The sequence below is a fragment of the Rattus norvegicus genome, chromosome 20 (genome assembly GCF_021556685.1).
Source record: "Rattus norvegicus strain SHRSP/BbbUtx chromosome 20, alternate assembly SHRSP_T2T, whole genome shotgun sequence".
In the NCBI taxonomy this organism is placed as follows: domain Eukaryota; kingdom Metazoa; phylum Chordata; class Mammalia; order Rodentia; family Muridae; genus Rattus; species Rattus norvegicus.
In genome coordinates this window covers 28,822,719-28,847,645 of record NC_141553.1, presented here as the reverse complement: position 1 = coordinate 28,847,645, position 24,927 = coordinate 28,822,719, and the positions used below count along the sequence as shown (strand labels likewise).

The 24,927-nt window shown below is 44.2% G+C and overlaps 1 protein-coding gene and 1 long non-coding RNA gene across 3 annotated transcripts in view; one reads left to right on the top strand and one right to left on the bottom strand.

Annotated features, from left to right (window-relative positions):
- Micu1 (mitochondrial calcium uptake 1) overlaps positions 1-24,927 on the bottom strand; it is a 145,999-nt gene that overhangs the window by 75,119 nt on the left and 45,953 nt on the right. For both annotated transcript variants that reach the window (XM_087597903.1, NM_199412.2), the window contains 1 exon segment: positions 9,169-9,283. In XM_087597903.1, coding sequence (XP_087454029.1) covers positions 9,169-9,283 — 115 coding nt within the window.
- On the top strand, positions 3,577-15,334 carry LOC147998622 (uncharacterized). The gene is made up of 6 exons (XR_015645830.1): positions 3,577-3,753; positions 6,855-7,023; positions 8,347-8,516; positions 12,154-12,201; positions 12,335-12,476; positions 12,681-15,334. It is a non-coding gene; the product is annotated as an uncharacterized LOC147998622 (long non-coding RNA).

Here is a 24,927-nt window from a genome sequence, read left to right as displayed (position 1 = left end):
TGATGTCCAACAGAAAGAGGACAGCCCGCCTGGGGGAATCACCTGCTCCCTTTCCAAGTCTTGGAAGCAAAGGAAGTGAACTTTCAGAGAACTCAGCCTCAGGAACCTGTAAAGAGCCAGGTGTTGGCTGGGATCTTTAGGGTTGGTTCCTAGTCCTCTAACATGGCTACATTACTAACGATGCCTCAAGGGCGCCAGGGTTCCAGTGCCTCAGCTTGTAAGAGTGCCTCATTGCACTGGCCAGCAGCCCTCCATCAGGGCATTCAGAGGATGACTTGGGACTGTGATTATCTCAGTAGCACTCAATAAGGAAGCAGACTAAGGGAGAGCAGGGAGTGTCCACAGAAGGATGACTCAGGGGCTTCAAAGGCAAATGGATAGAGCAGACAGTCAAACTGTTACCCAGAAGGTTCTGAGTCGAGGGTTGGAACATTCAGGCAAAGGTGACCAGAGTCCCAGTCCCGGAGGCGGACATCTGAGCTAAGTGCAGAGATGAGGTCACCTATTGTAAATAGTGTTGTAAGGGTTAGCGCAGTGACCAGTCACCTGCTGTGGACATCTTGCTGTAAGAGCTCAAGCTCTACTTGGAAACTGGGACTATGTCCCGCCCACACAGTGATTAACTTGCAATGTAATCTCCCACAGGTCGGTAAGCTGTTAGATCCTCATAGGGCCCAGCTTGGACTCATGGGCCTCTTTCTCTACCACCAGACATACGCAAGCACAGGGGCCAAAACTCTGCACAGTCAGTGCCTTAGGCTGCCTGTGAGCTCTCACCTCTGCTCAGCCACTGGTGCTGAGTTTGGGTCTGTAAGAAGGGAGAATCCCTTCTCCAGAAACAAATTTAGCTGCTCCTGAACTGCAGCAAGACAAGCCGTGCCTAGAGTTGAATGGGGCCTCACTGCTAAAGAACAGAAACAACAAACCGAAACTGTTTAATATTTTTTTTAGTGGCCATGTATTTGCATATAGTGGCCTCGTTCTTACATATGAAGACTCAGTCTTGAGGCAGGGGCCTTCTGTGTGTCCCACACTGGACTCAAACTTGGAATCCTTCTGCCTCAGCCTCTCAGTGCTGAGTGCAGGCATGCTTTACTGCACTTGGCCTCCACTTGTCTGAGCTACACAGACAAGTTCAACAAGCTCAAGACCCCAGGCAAGTCCTGCCAGGATCCAGGATGCCTCACCTCTCCCGGTGCTTTGAAGGAACAGAGGGATCAGAGGGATTCAGAGGAACAACGGCCGAAGAAAATAAGGAAAGAGAACCAGGCCTGGTTCAGCGAGGGCTGAACAGCAGCAAGGAGATGTGTGGCTTCCTTGAAGTTTTGGTGGAGAGGCTAGAAGGAAGCTGCCCAGCGTATGCTTAGATATGGCTTTCATCAGCAACCTTTACCTTTGAGACCTGAACACCCCAGCCATGCTTTTGAGATGGTCATGCACAGCATGTCACTGTCCGAGAGGACGGTGGCACTAGAGTTGACCTACGTATTTAGAAGGTGAAGCAGCCTCAACTGTATGACCAGTGGTGGCCTTCAGCAGGTGGCCAAAGACCCTGTGACTTGCTGCTTCTGGGAGGAGTTCATGGTGCTGCCGACCCCCTTGGAGGAGAAACCAGTGAGTCAAGAGTCACCCTATTTCCAGCTTACCTGATATCTGGTCACCCTGATCTGAGAGCTGCGGGCCTGGGGGGAAGGGGCTGTGGACAAGGAGGAGAGGACATGTCCTGGAACTTTTGTGACCCCAAGTCTATGGCAGGAGTTCATGGACTGTGGAACGATCCAGAACTCACAGTTCCTGAGGCAGTCCTTTGCCATCAGGGGACTTTCTTCTAGAGCCTTGTCCAGTTTAAGTTTATAAAGGAACCTCAAATTTCCACTGAGGCCCATAAGGTAGTGTGAAGAATTAAGTGAGCTTCTTTACATGCAAAGCAAGTCACTCAGTATCACGTGTTATCTAGAGGGCATCGCCAGCTTCTCTCCTTAGCAAGCAGCCTATGTGTGTGCTGTTCGATGTCTTTAGAACACAAGGGAGTAAGAAAGAAAACATAAAGTTAAATAGAACAAAACTATAGTTTGTTATAGAAAAATATTTTTTTAAATTACTTTATTTATTTTATATATGTGAGTACACTATCACTACTTCAGACACCAGAAGAGGGCATTGGATTCCATTGTAGGTAGTTGTGCCACCATGTGGTTGCTGGGAATTGAACTTAGGTCCTCTGGAAGAGCAGTCAGCTCTCAACCGCAGAGCCATCAGTCCAGCCCAGAAAAATATTGTTATGAAATAAAATTGAAACTAAAGTTCTTTCTTTGGGTTGTGCTGGAATTAGGATTTTAAACACTTTCTGATCTTTCTGACTATACCATAAGTTTTAGTTTTTTACCATTTAGTAACAATATGCCCAGCAAGGGTAAATTCTGTTATTTTCTGATTGTTTTTGTTGTGTCTGGATAGCTGTAAATTTCCATGAATCATACTCAAGGGGAGCCAGACCACACACTGTGAAATAGCATCACGTCACTAAAACATCTCATTGCTGGGCTGGGAGACAGCGTAATTAGTAGAGTGCCTGCTCCCTGTGTATACACACATACATACAGTTTTTCACATTATGTAATTAGAAATGATTAAAATAAGAAATTTGTTTCTATCTTTGAGAATACAGTACTTAGAAATATCCTTGGAGAAACAAGACTAAAAGTCTACTGAAATACCGACATTCACACTGTGTATAAACATATATAATTGTCTAATATGGACTCATATAATGGGTAAATTTTGACTCATCAATACATTATAAACATTTTCATTGCTGACCACATTTCTGTATTACATACATTATATTAAGGTCCCGAGTTCCATTTCCAGCCATCACATGGTGGCTTACAACCATCTGTAATGTGATCTGATGCCTTCTCCTTCTCACATGCACAAATAAATCAACCTTTAAAAACAGACCGCTACTGGACCTACTGCTAGGTTTAGAGTAGCTGGCTCAGGCCACGGTCTTATGGCCTAACTGAAAGACTCAGCCACCCTGAGTTCTTTTCCAATATACTTTAAAACCCACATCATTATATACATGATTATTTCCTTAGTCTAAACCCACATCATTATAGACATGATTATTTCCTTAGTCTAAACTCATGGGAAAGAACTGTTGAGTTAAAGGGTAGGAACTTTATGAGGGCTGTGCAGAGTTCAATTCCGCCATAAAGGCCAATTCAAACAGTTAATCTGCTGCACACATAGTTGGGGGACACTCTAAGGATTTGGTAGTCAAGGGAGAAGAGGGATAACAAACTGCCTCTCACAGAGAGCAATACTAGGTGTTTCTGTGTGTGTGCTGGGGATGAGCCCTGGGCTGGATGTACCAGTTCATCTCCACGCCCTGCAGTCCTTCAGATCTCCTGGCAGTTACAAAAGACTGCCTCATATAGCTGGGAGTGGGGTGGGGCGGGGTATGGTGTGGTGTGGTGTGGTGTGGTGTGTGGTGTGGTGTGGTGTGGTGTGGCCCAACCCTAGACAGTCAACCTTTCCACATCTGGGGGGCGGGGAAGCTGCCCAACATGCAGGAGCAGTCATGATGCTAGCAATCTGCATACGGCCTGGACAAGCCCACGCTCTGGGATTTACAGACTGTCCAAGTCACCCTTAAAACCAGAGGGTGTCAAGCTGTTATTTCTCGCAGTACTTACTGGGGGCTCCCACTCAGAAGAACCATGTTTCTCCTCCATTATGGTCTAAACAGTAAGTTACAAATTTAATGTATTCTCAGAACAGACTTAAAATTGATATTGATCCGGTTTTGCTGGCATTTGGAAATCCTAGGAGGAGACCTTTATTCTTCATTGAAATGCTGTGTGCTTAATTGGTCAATTGCTGAAGATTCTAAATATTGACAGTATGAAACATATCATGTCAGAAGATTCTGACCTTTAAGGCCTCTTAGGAAATATATAATACATAGTATATGATATAGTGTTTTATATATATATATATATATATATATATATATATATATATATATGTTTATTTTGTATTTCTCCAGCTTCCAGCTGTATAGACACTCCAACTTCTTCCACTGCCATTTTCATTATAATATACATTCCAGCCAGACCCGTGCCACCACCACCACCACCTTTCGTGTGAAGACAAGCGTAAAGACTGATGGCTCTGGCTGACAGGCCACAGCCAATCTCTGCACGTTATCCCCGAGGGCCGCATCTCCCATCCACGTACCCGGCCGTCCTGACACTGACTGTGCTGTCAAGTGTGTTCAGTGCCAGATTGCCTGCAGGAGGGATCTATGAAGCAATCTGTGTGTACCTGCACGTGGTCAGGCTCCACGGCATAAACGCTCTCTCTTTAAGTTCATTACTGTTTTATGCCCAAATTACATCTGCCTATGTGACAGAATCCCGTTCTCGAATCCAGAAAGCTTAAAGAAAAACGCTCACCCACTCGACCTTCTTTTCATTTTGTGTGGCTTCATTTCAAAAATAGAAGTTCAATAACCAAGGCAACGGCTTGTGCCGAGATGGAATTTGTCACCTCGCTTAGAGCTGCTTTATTAAAAGAATCCAAGTTTGCTACTTACCCCACTCAATCTGAAGGACTCTCTTTACATGTTAGTCTGTTTGGTATCCAAAATCTCTTTAAGTGTCCCAATAGAAAAAAAATTCTGGGGGTTGGGGATTTAGCTCAGTTTTAGAGCAGTTGCTTAGCAAGCGCAAGGCCCTGGGTTCGGTCCCCAGCTCCGAAAAAAAGAAAAGAAAAAAAGAAAAAAGTTCTGGCCAGTATAATTAATTTTCTGGCTTTGCTAATATATAATAGAGAATATTAATGCAAAACAGTTTTAAATATTAATCAAGAAGCTGAACGTATGTTCAGAAATACAAAATTTTAGTATTTATCATAAAATTTCATTTATATAGCCAACAAGTAATATGTGGAGTACTTGTACGTGCCACAGACTGTGCTGGCCTCTCTAGGACAGACGGTAATTAGGGAAAACACTCAAGGGCAGTATTTCTTGTCCTGACCCTTTTGAGACAAGGTTTTGCTATGTGCTCCAAGCTGGCCCTGAATTCACTATACATCCTGGCTGATCTCCACCTTGCAGCAGTCCTCCAGCTTCAGACTCCTAAATGCTGGGATTATAGGCATGTGCCCCTAAACCCAGCTTGTAACCGCACCTTAAAAACTTGTTTCAGGAACAAGGAAGGAGTCAGTCATGAACATCCACAACAGTGTAAGCTGCAAGTTTGAGGCTAGGCACAGCGACAGGCGTGTAGACAGGCATGCACACAGGTATAAACACGATTCCAATCCAGCTTCTAAGAAAGCAGGGCTTACAGGCCAGGAGCAAAGGCCCTGAAACACCAGTAACTGCTGGGAACTAAGCTCCCACAGACCCTTCCCAGCTATTAAGAGAAGACCAAGAGGATAGGGGTGGCCCTGAGGACAAGGGGACAATTATCACAAGAGTTATCCGTGACTTAGAGAGGGATAATCTTCAGCCCCAGGGTAACAGAAGAGAGACAGGGCATGACACTCAAGTACATGTGACACTGTCACGAGTCAGACATCTTTCCAGAAGAATTCTGTCTTGTTCATCTGAAGTAAACACCTTGGGTGGTGGCTAATCCAGTGATGTCAATATGTCTACTTCCTGGAGAGCTGGGGCTACTGAATGACATACTCTTCTCACACACAGCTGCTCAGAAGTGATCTCCTATACTGCATCTTTCAAAGAATTTTTTTTTCCAGAGCTGGGGACCGAACCCAGGGCCTTAGCAAGCGCTCTACCACTGAGCTAAATCCCCAACCCCTGAAAGAATTGTTAAACTGTCAACATTATTGTAGTTTTCCAGCACCTGTATGTATTTGTAAGAAATATGCAAAACAATGAGACACGATTTAATATTTACTCAGCTAAATTCAGCTACCAAAAACCACAATTCAATTTCTTTATTCATTGCCTAAAGTCTAAAAGAGCCAAAGTTGAAATGCACTGAATTATGCCTGACATTTATTAGACCCACACGGGCTTCAAAACCCTAGGTACTGAGTATGCCACAGATTTCTCTGGGGACTTTCAAAGATTTATAGTGAATAGCCAGGGAGATGCTTAATCATGAGCTTATGTAAATGTCTCACTACCACTGTCTCCCCAACCAAGACTGTTTCGTGTTATTAGCTCACAGGATTAACAATTTTAATTAGGATAGATATGGAGAGAAGAATACAAAATAAATGGTCATTTGTCAAAATAAAGTCGATTGACGCTAGACGAGAGCCAGATTTTAAGCTACACTGTCATTATGTAGTGTAACGGTGGTACAGGTGACTCAAATTAATAACATCCAGCATTGTAGATAAATCCTCACAGCACAGAGGTACCTGATTATGAGGAAAGATGCCCGCCTCCATCTCAGGACCACGAGCGAATGCTGCAGCTGGGCACTGCAGACAATGGCCATTAATAACCGTGCCTCTGCATTCTCGCTTGATTCTTATTAACCGACTTTAAGGGTCAGAGGCTCTTTGGAAATTACTTAGTAATAATTATTAATCGTCTTGTCTAGTAAGACTCTAAGCTGATTTTATCCATGAATAGTTAGCTAGTAAATATTTTAAATGTAATTACTAGACATTCTGCTTAATGCACATGCTCATGCTAAAAAAAACTCCAAGGGAGTCCATCGAGGTAGACCAGAGAAATGGGGTGTAGACGGCAGACTCTCTGTAAATCCGGCCTAGGGAGGGTACAGCACAGGGCTCTGAATTAGCATACAGAACCAAGTGCCATGATATATTAATTTAAAAACCGTGTTTCCCCCACTCAGGCGGCACAGCTGCAGACTGAACACTACAGCTACAAAGACTATTCCTGGCCTGTTTGGAAGAAACAAACCCAGCATGTTTTATATTCTTGTTCTGTGTCTTTGCTGTCACTCTTCGTGCACTGTGGATACCTGCATGGCCATCACTAAAGCCCCGTGAGATCGCTGTGAGGTAACCGGTGGTTTAGGTTGGAGAGCGCACAGTAACTAGGTAAACAATGAGTGACCCAGACTCTGAAGCAGAGATTAGGGCCAAGAAGAACAAAAGAAAGCAAGAGAAAGGTTTCTGAGCCGTGTGTGTGCATGTGTATGAGACAGGAGGACAGCCGCTCAGTGGCTTCCTAGCCAAGGTCCTTCACCCAAGTCTTGTAAGGGCAAGAGTAAGAAATCAATGTCTTTTACTTTATGTACACTGTGTTTCTCATCAAGCTGCCAAAGTTTCCATGAGAATGAACACTATTTGATGGGCGATCATGCTGTGCAACATAATTCTTCAGGAAAGCAGCTCCTAGGTTTATTTTTAGGTGTGGTAAATTGGAAAAGAACAATTTGCCACACATAGTTCTTAGATTTTCTTTCTGACAACAGAGTACAGCTTCTCAAGTGTCCTGGGGTCCCCGCTTCAGTCAGCTGGGCAGCATCAAGGGAATGCTGGGAGTCCACCCACTGAGTGCCAGCAACTCAGCAGATGGGTGGTCCTGCCTCAGCTGGGTGACCCTTCCCACTGCACTACTGGTTTTCTATGACCCCAGCTGCCTGCTGTTTATCAGAAAAATAAATACACAAATGCATTTCATGTTCCAATTCTATGCAACTTACTAGCAATGCCTGATTATCATCCACCCACCCTCCCATGCACCCACTCATCCATCCATCCATCCGCCCACGCATCCATCCATCCATCCATCCATCCACCTACACATCCATCCATCATCCATCCATCAACCCATTCATGCATGCATCCATCCACCAACCCACCCAGTGGGGAGGAGACGTATGTGCTGAAGCCACCGAAGGAAAGGGTTTGGCTGTCCCTCAAAACGTAAATTTATAATACCTTGTAACAGGGCAGTTCTACTGCTGGGTTTACATTGAGAAAAGCCATAGAATTAGTTCTAGGATAGCCAGAGCTACACAGAGAAACCCTGTCTAAAAAAAAAAAAAAGGCAAGGGGCGCTTATTTTGGGGTCATCATAACTATGTTAATGGGCATTTTCACTGTAGCTCTGGGCTGCCACATACACTCCTTCTGACAGTGGCACCCCAGCCACCTGTGACCAGGCTATTTCTCCTTCCCCTTGTTAGCAGTAATGGAAGGAATAAGGCTGAAAGTAGTTAGTCACAACAGGACTGGTCTTCTGTCTGTGCCCACATGCAGGGCACAGTGGTGTAGAATGGTGTATACTTGCAGGTTGAGACAGGGGGATGCCAAGTTTGAGGGCAGCCAAGGCTACATAAAGAGACCTAGTCTCACTCAGGGTTTTACCTTTTATAGAAATTCAGCTATGACAGGACAGGAGATAAGGTGAGGAGGTGAGACGGCCATCTCCTCCCTAGCTGGAAGAACTTGGAATCACTTTGTCAACATTGCGTCTGAACTCTGGCCCACTTTGGGTATTTCCTTTTGCACCGTTGGGGCTGAAGCCAGGACCCTGTGGGCTCTAGGTGAGTACTTCCCCACTGCCCGGCAGTGTCACACAACTCTCACCTGAGTCACATTTAACAAATACACAGAGAGCTAGGAACGCCTGAGTCACATTTAACAGACTACATAGAGAGCTAGGAACATTGTTTAGTTTTTCTGAATGATTACGATTCACACTCAGAGAAAGTGCCACAAAGTTGCACTTCCTAAATAACTTAACTTTTAAAAACCAGACACCCACCTGTGTTCTACATACGTGAAAACTGAGCTTTCAGTCTCTAGAAATATCATTCCAGGATCAATAAGTGACCAGTTAACATGAGCAGGACCACCCGGCCGGTTTTCCTTAGAGGAGGAAATGCCACATGGAAACAGTGTGTGACAGTGTGTGACAGTGTGTGCGGAGGGTCCTCACCGAACACGGAGCCCCAGTTACAGCAGGGATACCCAGCAGGCTGTTGGTTTTAAAAATTCTACCCTGACACCCTAGGTTTTCTTCTCTTTTCAAGTGAGTTTACACACAAATTACAGAAAAACCCAAATGGAGTCCTGTAGGATTTATAGTCCGATGAGTGCAAATCAGGAGCCGTTTCCCAGCCAGCCAACCAACTGAGCGCTTCTGTGTCTCTGTGTGCTCCTTACAAACACACAGGACGGGAAGGCCATACTCACTGGAGAGCACCGTTGTGAGGAAGATGTAGTCAGAGAAGGAGATGAGTCCACACTCTCCAAGGGTATAGAAGATGCTGCCTTCGTCAGCAAACTTTTCTCGTTCCTGGGCAATTTTCTAGTAGGGGCACAGGTCCCAGCAGGAAACAGAAAAGATATGACTGAATTAGAACCCAGACAGTAAGGACGGATGGCGTTTATCCCAGTTCCCTCATCCCCTAAGCACTTCTATGGCGGCATTCAAAACCCATGGATCCTTTACAGTTTTGAAGCTAATGAAGATTCCAAGACAAGATGATTTGTTCTTCGCTCAAACACTGAGTCAATGAGATTAGAAACCGGTTTCAGTTTTTTCCTGCCATCGAACACATGGCCCAGCTTCAGAACTGTTTTACTTTTAGCACAACTGGTATCACTCTTAAGACTACTAATTGGTAGTACAAAGAAAAAGTAACCAAACAAAGAGAAGAGAAAGCTAAAAGGAAACTGGTTCCAACTGGCCAATAATGAATAAACAAACAAACAAACAATCACAGTTTGTGGTCTTGAAGCAGAGGGAAGGCAGCCGTTCTCAAGGCCAAAACATGCTTCTGAAATACTAATTTTAACCTTTCCTTCTGGATTCTTACTTAATCTTAGTCTAGAGCACAGAAGAGTATTTAGGATAAGGAATATTCTGGAATGTAATCTGGAATCAGACTTTGTGACAAATCCAGTTATTATTATGTGAGTGGACACTTCTGAGCGTCAGCTGTTGGATGGAAATAAGCTGGCTCCTGACTCAGCTCTTGCTCCAAATGTGCACATCCATCCTTTACTCAGTCACGAAGGCCAGTTCTTAGTTTCAGTGTCAGCATGCCTGATGCATGGACTCTTTCAGGTGTCTGGCCAAACACTTCCTGTTCTCTGAATTCTTCACTGAAGATACTTTCAAAAACTGCAAAGGATCCACCAGAGAGCTGCACTCGAAACAAAGTCCGCACGTTCTGGACCAACCATGGGTACTTAAGGAAATATTTATTCTGTGCACCAAGGCAGGAGAAAGAAAGAGGTTTTAAGAATTCAAACCGAGGAAGCATAACCAAAGAAACAATTCCATGCAAGCAAGAAAGCAAAAGGCGGCACTGCAGGCGGGAGCCTCATGGAAACGGACAAGCACCAACACACCAGCATCCAGGCACAGGCCACCATGGTTACCTCTGTCTAGTGGAGATCCCATCAACATCACAAAGGAAAGAGAAGTGGTTAAGCAATTGAGAGGACCAGCATCAGAAGTCGCCATGAAGTCACCCCGCAGGACCTTAACCAACAACTCTGCTGGCCCACAAACAGGTACAAACCCACACCCCCAGGTGGTGTGGCCACACGCTCCCAGGTTCTAGATGTGAGTGGCGGGCGGAGAAAGAACTTCCTGGGATTGGGCTGCTGCTCCATGCAAGAGATGCTATCTAGCGTGCTCCAAGTTCCAGCCCCAGCAACACAGAAACCAAACAGAAGACAGAAAGCAAGAGATGCTCTGGCTTTCGTGGCCGATAAATTATCCCCAGGACAGTATTTAGTGATTCTCTCTCTGACCCAACAACTGGGATAGACACTCAGCTCAGGATGCGCCCAGTAAGGCTGGGTCTTTCTTATGCCAGTGCCAAGGCCACTCTCTGGGAAATTAATATGCAAATTCCTCGTGTGTGTGTGTGTGTGTGTGTGTGTGTGTGTTACATACATTGTCTGATATGTTGCAAAACAGTGTGAACAGAAAGACTTACATGAAATGAAAACACATTCCCAAAGGCAAACAATGACTAGCCTATGCAGTCAGTGCATCCAGAAGCCAAAGCATTAATGTCATTTCATGGAGGAGCTGTACTGGGCACTGTAGTGAGTAAGACATGGAGTCAAAAGTCGAGGAGCAGGTGAGTGTTTACAAGCCATAGACCGCTGGCCAGAGGTAGCATCACTTCCTGCTGCTTGGAAGAAGACAGACAGAAACCAAACTTGGCTAGTAACTGTAGATTTTCCTTCAATTGCAAACTGACAGAAAAATGGAAAGCTCGTATTATGAGCCAGGATATCCTTTTTATGTGTTTACTAACACACGGCTCTAGCGGCTTTGCATTTTACATAGAGACAGCCTTTGCATCTCACTTAGTCAGCTGGAGGCGCGCTGATTCTTTACAGGACTTTAAATATATTAGAATAAATATTTCCTGTGACCAAAGATGTTCTCTTAGGCACTGTAAACTCAATAAAAGCAGGAATTTAACATCAGCACATAGTATTACCTAATGCTGCCTGTCAAGAATCTCAGAACATGATTTTGTGTGTCTGCCACAGTGAGTGTGGCCATCAGATAACCTCAGGTGGTCAGTTCTTTCCTTCCACCATGCGAGCTCCAAGGATTAAATTCTGGTCATCTGGTTGACCTTTATCCTGATGTCCATTTTCACTTAGCTGGCTCTCCCAACAACTCCCTTTATACCTCTGCGCCTTCTTCCCCAGTCCAGATGTAGCAGAATAAAAATGCATCCATTTGCTGGCTGTCTTTCAAGTCCTTTACCTGAACTGTTTTTCTTTATTTTCCTTTGAAGGTTTATTACATATTATTGTGATGGCATTTCCATAGAAGTCACCATTTTAGCCATTTAACCATATAACTAACGAATATTGTGTGTCTGGCTTCTACCATTAAATGTTCTCTAGGCTCATCCACACTATAGTGCAAATCAGTACTTAATTACTCATTTACTAATGGCTGTCAGAGTAGTTGGGCTTTTCTCAATGTAAACCCAGCAGCAGAACTGCCCTGTTACATGGTATTATATATTTATGTTTTGAGGGGCAGCCAAACCCTTTCCTTCGGTGGCTTCAGCACATATGTCTCCTCCTCCCCACTGCCAGCATCATAAGAGGCTCTGATCTCTACACATCCTTGCAGCTATCCTCACAGATGTGAACTGGTACCTCGATGTAGTGTTTCCTTTTTTCTTCCAGACAGGGGTTCACTACTTAGCCCTGGCTACTCTGGAATACAAGTTTGAGGTGAGCCTCCCAGCTCCACTTTCCAAGTACTGGGACTACAGGCCCCATGCCTGTTCACTGTGGCTTTGATGGGCATTCATCTTGTGCCCAATGTTATCTTTATAGCTTATTGTCATCTGAACCTCTGTTCAAGGCCCGTGCCATCTTTCAACTGGCTTCGCTCAGAGGACTTGTGAGAGTCCTTGACACATCTTGGAGGCCCTGACCTTCACTTCCCCTTCATATTGGTTTTCTACTATTCTGGAAGTGTCCGTGAGTCACCAGAGGATTTGCTGGTAAAGTTCAATTTACTTTAAAATTTACTGATTCATTTTGAAGTTATATATATATAAAGTAAGATAAGCAGCCCCGCTTCATTTCATATATTCATAAATGTGTAAATGTGTGTGTGTGTGTGTGTGTGTGTGTGTGTGTGTGTGTGTGTGTATAAGTGCCATGGTGCACACTTGAGTAAGGACTTCTCTTTTTCCACTCTATAGATTCCGGGGGATTGAACTCAGGTCGTGAGACTTGGCAGCAAGCACCCTTACCCACTGACCCATCTTGTAAGCCCTCAAGTTTATTCTTTTGTGTCCAGATATCCAGTGAAACCAATTCTATTTGTGGAAGAGACGACCCTGTCCTTACTGAAGGCTCTTAGCTCACTGTTGAAAGTCAGTCCATCCTGAGTACAGGTTTACTTCTGGATTCTCAACCATATGCTATTTTCTGTAGGCCTATATGTACACTAGTGTCATGATGTTTGGTGGTTAGAAGGGCAGCTTGAGAGGTGCATGTGAGATACAAGTCGGGCCGATCCTCCTCATCCTTAGACAGTTCTTCAGTCTGTAGACATGACAGAAATGTAGCAGACCCACTGTGGGCAACAATCAGTACTCGTATGGCCTCCTCACTACACTTGGGAGCTATAGCCAGCTCACCCAGCGGTGCAGGCTTGGGTTTAGAACCTTCTGCTCCTTCGGGAGGAAAGGGTTTTCTGTCAGAGTAGCTGTCTGTGGGGCTCCTGCTCTGGAGGGAGCAGGAGAGCTGAGCTGCTCAAGTAAGAAGGGAAAGACACAGGAAGGAAAAGAAATGCAAGAAACAAGGATGTTTACAAGCGTGAGGCCATCGGGTGTGCATGGTGAGATGAGGGCTTAAAAACAAAAGAGGGGGAGCATTCGTAGGAAGCCAATCATGAGGCTGTTTTGTGCCCATGGTTCTTAGATGATTTCTTTTAAAAAGATCTAACTCTTATATAGATGATATTCTCAAATCAATTGCCCATGACACATAGGGAAGCTATGAAAACAGAAAAATGAGTTTGGAAATGGAAATGTAAGAGCCCAAGTTTGGTAAAGATGGAAATAAAACGGGAAGGCGGGCAGCACAGGGGCTCGGGTTCGTGCCTCTGACTCCAAGGTCTTACTGACATCCAACTCTGCAAATGGAAGATGCCAGCAAGATGTTCCCTTGCTTAATCTTTCAGGTAATGTTCAATGTTGGACTAAACTATAAATCTCTCTCTCTTTTTTTTTTTTTGCCCTAAGCAAACATCATCTGTTTGCTCAAAGAGCTAAAGGGAAACACAATGTTCTCTTTTGAAATGTAGCTTTTCTAAGAAAACCCGAAGAATATGTAATAATTTAATATAAGTAGGAAAGCAGTATAAATAGCAAAGATAATAGACAAACTGTAAGAAGGAAATTGAAGCTGTATTTAAAAGTGCAAAGAATTATATTTCGAAGATGCCTCAACTGTCTTCTCAGAGCATATACTATAAGATTAGGTGCATTTTAGTATTAACTTGGCGAGCGTCTGGGAGAAATGTGTTTTATCTTTAGGTTCCCAAGGGAGGGCTCCAGCCATTTCAGTATATGGTAAAAATTTCCTGAGTATAGTTTAAAAAAATAATTCCAATTGTAGGCACCTTATGAAGTATCAGGGCCACACTGCACGGCTCAAGTGTGACCTCTCAAATTCTCCTCCAATTACTTCAATTTCTGAAATTCAACGTGTGAGGCAGAATGTGGGTCAATTCAGTGACAAATGTTCCCCCTTGGATGACAAAATCTTACAGAATGCCTCAAAGCAACGAATTCACAGACATCCATGAACGGAATAGAACTTAGAACCTAGCCTTACTTCAATATGGGAGAGCAGAGCTGCAGACCTGAGATCACTAAGGTGCTGAGTGTAGACTGGGAAACACCACTCCAGGGGGCTTGCTTTAGCTCACTTGTACTGTGGCACCGTAACCTGCACCCTCCCTCCCCTCTAAGGAATCAGATCCAGGGCTTCTGGCTTAATCGGAAGCCACCTTCTACCACCGAGGCGGGGCTGCACCTCTAGACCCCCGACTTCTGTGTCTGCATGTGTGTGAGGCAAGACACTACTGAGTGGAATCCCCAGACTTCATTTTTTATTTTGAGTCAGGGTCTCACTAAATTTCCAAGGCTGGCCTTGATCTTACTTTCTGGTATGGGCAGGCCTTCGACTGTGATCCTCCTGCCTCAGTCCCCTGAGTAGCAGAGGTTACAGGCCTCCACTACAGACCTGACTTTTTAGGTTGGTTGAAAAACTCGTTACATAAAATTACTAAATAGCACACTCTTCACACGTGTGATTGCTATATTTCACAGTGAATTTAAAAACCCCGAGTTTAACTGGGTTGGATGGCTTTGTGCTCCAGTGCCCACCCTTTGGCTTCTGATTAGTCTCATAAATGTATGGTTAGAATTGCGTGAACCGTGAAGGGCCCTGGGGCTGGGCTTCTAGTCAGGACGCTGTGTTAGCATTCAGGGTGTGGGGAATCTGCACCAGCTAGTTCCAGGGTTATCAAAACGGAGCAGTTGATTTCCCCTTCCTGGACTCAATAAGAGGGAGTCAATTAACCTCACCATTCTTTCTACTTAACATCCAGTTTTCAAGTTCTTTAGTTTAAAACAAAAGTAGCTCCTGGAAATGAACAGACTTCACAAACGCTTGTGTATCAACTTATGAACTAAAAATATTTGTGGAATTCAGAAAATAATAAAGAAAGAGCTGGGGCTGGGGATTTAGCTCAGTGGTAGAGCCCTTACCTAGGAAACGCAAGGCTCTGGGTTCGGTCCCCAGCTCCGAAAAAAACCAAAAAAAAAAAAAAAAAAAAAAGAAAGAGCAGAGCACTGTTACATAAATTAAAATGTCATCATTCACGAGCCTCAAGGGTGTTCTGATTTTTTTCTTTTAAATACTGACCCTTCGTCAGTGTTTCTTGCCAGGTGTGATGGCGCAGGCCCATAATCTCAGTTACTTGGAGGCTGAGACAGATCATGAGTTACCCATAAGGACAATTTAGCAAGACCCTATCTCAAAATGTAAAAAGGTGCTGGGTGTAAGGGCTATACCTTTAATCCCAGCACTTGGGAAACAGGGGCAGGCAGATCTCTGTGAGTTCCAAGCCAGTGTGGGCTGCAGAGTGAGTCCTGGGACCTCCATAGCTATATAGTGAGCCCCGTCTTGGGGAAAAAATTAACAAGGCAAGGTTTGTAGCTCAGTGGCTGAGCATCTGCCTTGCACGTGCAAAGCCCTGGGTGGAATCACCAGTACAGTAAAAAGTGAAAAAAAGGAGAATCAATATTTCTCTATACTGCTAAAAAGGATTTCAAATTCCTCTAGTAATATTTGAAGTTGTACTTTAAAATTTAATGACAGTAATATATACTGCTTCCAGAAAACTTGATTTTGGCATCTCGTTTCCAAACGGCAATCAGCATCACTACCTGGAGTTACGGGGGAGAGGGGAGTGTTAGAGAAAGCTCAGCGGTTCTCTCAAGCAGTGAATCTCACACTTCATTATCTCCTTCGTGCACAGCTAGCTTCCAAAGCCTTGGGAAAAACGTTAATTTTAAAGTCACATTATTCTCAATCGAACATGACTTGTTGCACAGCTAAAATATGTCACTCTTGATTTGGTCCATACCCAATTGTGTAGCAAGGTAGACTTTGTGCATGCCAAATAAAAATGAAGTTTAAATGATTCCAATTGAGTGTAGTTTATGATTCCCCCCCTTCTGACTCAGACTCTTCGTCCAAGCTTCTCAAAGGTCCACTTCATCAGGGGCAACATAAATTACTGTGCAACGGGCCGAGGCAGGCAGGTGCTAAAGATGACGTGCATGCCAGCTGCAGGAAGCCACTCTCTTTTCAGTCCCAATTCTAACCACATGGGCTCTGAGAACAACCCGAGGACCAGAATGAGATGTTCTCCTTACTTCATTGGCCTCAGAGAAAACGTTATCATGAAGATGCTCAAACTAAAGCGGCGGTGGATGCGATGATTAAAAGTGGTAATAAGGATTCAAATAAACCTGCTGGAATGCAGTGAACTTCACGGAAGGCAGAACTTTACTGAAATGACTTATTTGAATCCTCAGGATCTGCAGAAGGGGGAAGCTCTAAGAGGGAGATAATCAGGTGCATGTTCTGGCACGACATGTCTGATGTTCATTCACATCAGCTCTGCTGTGGGACAAGTGGCATGTGATCATTACTGAGAGCCTGCTAAATCTAAGAACTTAATTCTGAAGCTTGGTCGCACAAACAGATCAGTGCTGAACATAAACTCCCTAGAAAACACCACGCTGCCCCACAGTGCTGAGCCTGGCAGCCATCTTGGTTGCAGTTGCTTAGTTGTCCTGAATGGCCTCCTTACCACTCCAGGTAAGACAGTCTCGGGCACACATTTGGAAAGGATACGTCAACATAGTAATTTCATCCTCTCCCATTTGGAAAAAGGAGAGTGCGAAACAGACGTAAGGAAAAACAAATGTTTTTTTTTGACAGAATCACTGCTCACACCCTTGACTGACATAGCTACTATCTCTCAGGAAGCTCTGTGAGAAAACAGTTTAGTCTAGTGTCAAATTTGAGATCAAACATTAAGAACTATTCATGAGAGATCCCTGACTATTATAGGTATGCCAAGAATTTGGCTGAAGAACGCTGGGTTCAGTCCCAGCAATGCATAACTGGGAGGCAGCGGGCCACATGTGTAATCTCAACACTTGTGACCCCATCCACGACGACTCAGGGTTAGGAGGTAAATAACTGCCCAAGGGGCTGAGCCCACTGTGCTTGGACTCCACAGCCCTATCATGGAGCTCTGTGCTCCACATGCTATGACCAGCACGGGGACACGGGTGTCCGTGTCTGTAATTTCTGATTACTGAGTGCTGGAGACTTTGGAAGGAAGATTAGCTCACTATGGTGGAGCACTAACTCTGGCCTCAGCTTGCTTGCCTCAGCTACCTGAAGAAAAGCCGAGCCGATGAGTAAGGACGCTCTGACTTAGCCAAGTGTCCACTCCATTCATTTTCAAAATGTGCCTTGCTCTTAAAGCTTTCTATTCTCAAAGAGCCAGTTTCCCAGGCTTTGTGCATCACACACACTTAGAATAAGCTGAGACCCTGCGTCTACAGAATGGAGAGCTTCTTTAAGTAGCTCTTCTAGAATCATGAAAGTGTGGCCTTAAACATGCTCACATTCAAGCAATGTGGAAAAGGAAGTCGGTCTAGAACAGAGTCCTCTGACGTCAGAGTGAGCTGCAAACATCGTCCTATGACGAAAAGCCAGGAATGAGGTGTTGTTGGAGACATGATGGCCAGTTCTGATCATGCTTCAGAAAACAATGGAGCATCTGGTGGGTTTGATTGATCACAAGGTCAAACACAACATAACCTAAAATAAAAATGTACCTAAAGACGTAGGAGTCTGAGCATTTGCAAGCACGCAAATGACATCCTGTTGGGGCATTTAATGGTTGCATTATCATTTCTGTTTTCAACCTGAATAACCAAAACTTGTTAAATCCACAGACTTTAGGAGTGGGTGGCGGAACTTGAGAGACTGGAGAGAGACCTCGGAGACTCCTCAGTATATCACACAGATACACTGAGTGCCTGCTGTCATCAGTGAGCTGGCCTGAGGACAGTGTACTATGCTAGCAGGCCATGGCGCCGCTGTCTACAGTCAGCAGGAACAGCATGCATAGACCACACCCTGCAGAAAGACAGGCAAGGGTCCACCTTCTCTAACAAGGGGACTGTGGCTTGCAGGGGGAGCTTAAGATACGAATACTGGTGTTGGCACTAAAATAAACACTGCTTCTAGAAACTAATATGAACAATCCCCTCAGCATCTTTTAAGAGAAAAGCCTATGTTTAATATAAATTCACAAGGTATTTTGAAGGATGTAGTAAAAACTGATTTAAAAGTATTTAACATCTCAAATTTTAATTTTATCGAAACAGTTCTACAGACTGCATTCAGATACTGACTCTAGAAACCCATAAAAGGCTCAGGAAAACATGGATAGAAAAATACAGACTGCTTCAAAATTTCCGTGCTCCTCCATGCACGGAGGCCAACACAGTGCTAATCTGCTTCATCCCCGTTTCAGTATCTGTGATTCTGAACCAAGTGGCGGGATGGTCGACCTCCGACCTCTGACCTCTGACTAAGCAAAACTAGTCCTTTGTGTACTGAAGGTGTAAACGACTAGAGCTTATTACCAAGGTGCTGAGCACTGAAGGCTGTAGTCTCAAGGCTTCCAGCACTTACTAATTCCTATCTCTTCTGCTCACTCCCTGCTGTATGGCTCTCTGGAAGGCAAGGCTTTTCAAATCTAAAGCACGTGGTTATTAATGAGGAGACAGGGCTTTTAAGCTGCCTCCCATTTGTCCAAATGCACTGAGAGCCGTGGGAAGGGCTTTCTCGTGGGACTGGCCCTCAACTCTTTTCTTTCTTAAAGGTTTGGCGTGCTGAGCCCCAGTCCAGGGCTTGTTCCTGGTAGGCAGGTGCTCTGTCTCGGAGAGCAAGTGCAGCCACGTTTTTCTTCTGGCTAGCACTTGTTTGTACCTTAGCTCTTTGAAAACAAAATCCCCAGAATTTGAAATATGGGCTTATCAGTGAAGTCTTTTGATGCAATTTTTAAAGTATTTGTTTCAGAACACAGTTAATGCCACAGTTATGTGGAACTACTAAAATCTGCCCCATTTTAAAACGGGAGCACAGGGGGCAATGCACTATGAAAAGAAGAATTACCCCTGTGGTCTTCATTAATTATATCACCAATTACTTCAATTCAATGATGCTGCTATTTAAGTTGATTTTATATTTTTATTACAGCTAACCATCAAAAATGCAAGAGTAATTTAAAATGAATAAAATTTAAAAATTTATAATCTAGAGTTGAGAGTCCCAGCAGAGATCAATTTAAAAACACGTGTTCTGCCTGTCCTGGCCATCTCCACTGTTATTCTTCCCAAGTGTTTGCTTATTTTCCCTGGCGCAAAGGGAAATGATGTCTAAATGTGCCACCGACTTCCTCTTAAGCTATTTTATTGAGTAAGGAGCAACCAAGCCACAGCTCATCTGCATTTATTAAGAAATTTCAAAAGAAATGAATCTATTAATTCAAACTGTTGTCTGCTCCTATGATAGTCTAGGAACAAAACCAGCCAGACAATGCCAACGTTTAAGTGACCAGTTGATTAAAATCTGATGCCTGCAACGAAGTTTCTCATCCTTTGTGTTAACAGCTCCTGATAAACTTCCCTCTGAATTATATGGGTTCCATATTCTCACGGACCGTGCAGTGTTTGAATCGTCATATTAGAGACAAAGCGAGAAATCTAAGTGACGGGGATCCAAACCGCTGTGCGGGTGTGGGGAGGCCAGGGGCATGCACCGACCCTCGCCTCAGAAGCATTAGCATGGGTCCGAGCAGTGAGTAATGAAGGCACATGCTGCTGAGTCAGTACCTGCCAGAATTCCTGATCAGAAGACGAGAGGAGGAAAAAACAAAGTGACAGTGATTACATGAGCAACCCCCAAAGCAAACACAAGTATCACAAAACACAACATACGAAGGAACAATTACAAGCTGGAAACTATCCCTGGAAACCTGGAAGTACAAGAACACGCAGGCAAATGTTCTAGACATCGCCCATTAGGCACAATAAACAAAGATCTACAACACGGCCTCCCAGCACCAAACCGCAGAGCTGCAGGACAGCACACTCCTCAGGAGAACGCCTGAATCAACATGTTTCAAAAAGAAGAGTTGTAGAGAGGCCCTGTCTTCCCCAGGGCAGCCAAGCAATTCTGGAGTGGAAGTTTCCCATTAGGATGTCTCGTGATTTCATCAGGATGTGGTTTCGACTTTATGGCAAACTGCTTGCTGTGCCATCACTCACTCTGACACACACCAACCAAATCCGGATGAGCTGAGGACTGGTATGTGTTCTGTGGAGCAGTTCAGGGGAACGTGAGCCTTCTGTTATGTTCCACCAAAGCGGGGCTGTCCTGTGTGATGAAGACTGTCACAATGTTGACTGCCATCTAAGGGAGTAGTTCAGGTCAGTTAATGCGGCTGGGCTCCACTCCAAAAATCAAGTGGTTTCTAAACGCCTTTTTACACTTTTTTACCTAAGTAAACTTCATTGGCTGGGAAATAAAAGTTGACTGAAACTTACCATTAGTTTCAACTCAAGCTCAGGTATCATTAAGAAAGTTCTTGAGTGACAAGCAGGCATGGCTAGTGATTTACAGCCTGCAGTGGGGGCTGAGGTGGTCCAGAGGACTCTGTAGCAGAGGGGTGGGATGAGACCCTGTGAACTCGGAGCTTGGGTCTGCCTGGGGCAAACAGTCTCTATAAAAATGACCAGTCAAGGGCAGCGCAGGGAGACCTTTCTAGGTGACTGAACTGAGGAGAGAACAATTATGCACAAAGATGATGTACACTTTAGCAGGTGGTCCTTCCGTAAAGTGAGTGCAGGCTCATAGCCATGCAAAACAGCTATGAGCTGTCCTCTCTGCTCCCCAGTTCTCTGCTGTTGCCCCTCAGCTGTGCAGAATGACGGACGGCACCACGATTTCAAGTCTGCACTCTTGCTCTGCTGTGCACCATGCTGCACTGTGACACAGAGCAAGTAACAGCTGAATTTCTCACCTCAGTTCAGCAGGCTTTCTAACATCTACTGGTCACTTACACATGGCTACCAGACGTGGGAGCGCATACCATGGAAATAAATGCCTTGGAAAAGAGAGGTCACACGCCAAAGCTAGATTTTGTTATTATTATTTAGTGATACTGTGTGGGAAAAAGTTGAAGTTAATTTGTAAGAAAAAACATGAAAGTGATTTTAAAACCTTTGAATAGAAAAGATGGGAAAATCTCAGGGAAAAAATTGGAAATTTTAGCAAGTGTATAAGAATTAGTGTCAGGGATTAAACTCAGAGCCAGGCCTGGCTGAAGCACATGATCTACCACAGAGCTACCCCACCAGCCCACAGGATTTCTGAAACGCTGACTCAGCACCTGGGTGTACGAGTTTAATTACTCTGAGCTTTTGGCTCAGAAGGTTATCATATCCTGTTCAAATGATGCTCCATCCCACACACAGCAAATCATTACTGGAAGAAGAATACCTGGTTTTGTCCATAACAGAAACAGCATCTTACTCAGATGGCCTGAGTGTGATCAGAAGGGATCCAGTTTACACAGCACACGGACGGATTGCTCTAAGAGCGACAAGGGCAATAAAACGACAGACAGTGCTTTTCAAAATGCCAACTGACCACATACGACCCAATGGGACACAGCTTGATTCTAGCTTCTAAGTCAAGTTATTAAATTTGTGTGCCTCATACTGTCTGTCCTGAAATGAAATGTTATTTTTTTTTCATTTATTATTGGTTTCTAACTGCTTTATCTGGAAGGCAAAGGCAGGGCAGCTTGAATTAAAACAGATTGGACAATCCTTTGAGAATCTGCCTCAAAACCCACCATTTTGAAACCCCAAACCAAATCCTCAAACCAAAAACCATTACTACCAAAAACTGGGCAGAACACACTAACTTCACCAAACTAAAAGTGAAAGAAACATGGGGGTTGTGTGTGTGTGTGTGTGTGTGTGTGTGTGTGTGTGTGTGTGTGTGTGTTGTAACAAACAGTAATAAGGCAAGAACATTTGACGAGAAGAAAGTCTGCCTCCCTCTTAGGTTTAAAGGCCACCTTTTAGTTAATGCATGACAGACTGGTTCCTTCCTGTTTATGGTGAAATCTGATTCTCAAGGACTGGTCTCTACCCCATCTCTAACCTTAACTGCAGGGCTCTGTACTGCTGGTGGCAGGAAATGACAGCCACGCCTTTGTTCCGAAAGGTTATTATGGTCACCTGTTGTCATGACCACCGTGGTATGACTATTTTATGACCATGTGCAACTCTACCTCTGTTCAAAGAGTTGTGGTGACCACCTTGTTATGTTCGACTCTTGTAACTCCACCTGTTTTGTGACAAATTTCCCCATTTGGGAACCACTACCCCTTGGCTATAAAAACCTTATCTTCCTCATGTCTAAGGCTGACTCTTGAACCCTGCCTTAGGGGCAGGCAGCCTGTGCTAATGCATAAAAAAAGCTTGTTTTAATTAATTGTTCACTTTAATTAATTTGGCCATGATGATTTGACTTGGTGGTCTTTCTCACATCTTGATATTAACACTATTTAGGAATAGGTCAATTTCTAAAAAAGGTACCTGGAATGTGGAATACTGCACTGAGGGCAGTTCCGCGGCCCCTACTATGTGACCTGTCTAGTGACCTAGCTTGTGTATCCTCTTACCTTGTAAAATGTAAAATGCAGCTGCCCAAGCAAGGGACTCTACAGATGAAATGAGCACTTATGTTGCCCACCCTCTCTCCCTCCCTTCTTTCCTGTTTTTTTTTTTTTTTTTTTTTTTTTTGAGACAAGGGGTTTCGCCAAGTAGACTTTGTTGGCCTGGAACTCACAATAATTTAGACCAGACTGGCCCTGAACTCAAAAACAATTACCTGCTTCTGCCTCCCAGAACAGAAGTCTACCCTTGACTCAAACATTTTTATTTAGGGATTGCATTTTAAACTAGAAAAACAAACCACTGACAACCAGTTGCTAATATGTTATTGGGTTTTTGTTTTGTTTTACAAAGTATCAAGCCATAACCTGTTAAGTTTCAAAGAAAGTCAGGGGGGATGGCTACCAGGTGCCTGTTTAACACAGCAAAGTCCACTCTGCCCCGCCCACCCAAGTTCCTATTCACAAGTACCTGTCTCAGAGTCACCCGCTGACAAACCCCACCTCCTACCTTCAACCTCTCCAGCCTTGAGCTTTGCCTCCCTAGCCCCTTTCCTTATAAAGCCCAGCCATTTTGGTCCGGGCTTGGCTGGCTCTGCAGTTTGGTTCATCTCTTGGGGTCTCGGCCTCCTGGTGTCCCATGTTCCCAGATGTTCTTTGTGTCCCCACCCCCCACGCCCTCCTGGCCCAGTTCAGTCTGCCAGCCATGTTCAGTCGGACAGTTCCAGGTGCCTCTGGCTGTGCGTTCCCCCATATCTACAATAAACCTTCTCCTCAACCATACCTGGGAGGGTCATGTCCTCATTTTCCACTCACACCCCAAAAATATCTAGATGAAATATCTGTGAGAGCTCCAGGCTTCAAGAGGCCTTGTTCACAATCTATTTCTCCTGCCTATTTCAAAAATTTCCTTATTGTAAAAGAAGGCAAACATAAGTGATATATCCTATTATTATAGATGGCACGGGTGGGTAAACAGAAATATAAATCAGAAGCAAACATATTAAAATTCTGCCTATTTTATCTGTACTTAGCATCGGTAGGACCTGAATACATATATAAATTTAACAGGATGTGGACTTGACTTATTTTAAGTCTTTCGAAGGTGGGAGGGTAAAAATTTTAGAGCCAACAATTGACAAGTAGGACCTCATAAAACTAAAGTGCCTCGAATAGCCAAGGGAGCAACCAGCTGAGTGCAGTGGGACCCCGCAGGGTGGGAGAGATTCCAGGGTGGGTAACTTTGAGGAGCTTTGGGGGTGGAGACTGCGCTTCAGTGGTAGAGCATACACTTCACATGCAAGAGGCTCTGGGTTAAATCCCCATCATAAACACAGAAGACGGACAGACTGACAGATAGGAAAGGAGGAGGTGAGGGAGAAAGGGAAGGTTGGAAAGATGAGGAAGGGAGAGGAACAGAGACTTGGTGACTGGTTTGTTTCCATGGGAACCTGCTGCCGCTGGTTGCAAACAGGGAAAGAACTTCCTCTTTGGGAGAGAGGCCCAGGATGGCATCAAAGCCCAGCATCTCTGCATCCCTGCTCAGGAAGTGATCACCTCTGCCACACGAAGGTCTCCCCTTCGATGTCGGAGGGAAACGCAACCATATCTGATCCAAGAGCGTGCTTACGTCATGTCACAGGAATAAAGTGCAGGGCACAACTCTATACTTAGACTGCCGGGAAAAAGGAGTAAGACAAAATGGAAGCCAGAGACTATAAACCACATGAAATACATCATACCAACTAAAGACAGCAACTGAGACCAGACGTTTGGCACTACTGCAAAATAAGGCTGTTTGGAAATAAATACTGTGTTTTTATAGGCCAATTACTAGACGCTAAAAACATCAAATGGAAATTATAGTTTTTAATAAAAAATAATGCACAGTATATACAATGATTATAGTAACAAATCTTAGGTGGAAACGTGCATATTAGGAGAGGTGTACTAAAAACCTCTATTTCCATGCTATATTACCACATTTCTAATAGTACTAACAAATTATTATTTAATTTTAAGGGAGTTTTTACATTTGCTTGTTTTTTTTTTTTTAACGTGTGTGCTTCGTATCTGCTCTGTGTGGGCTG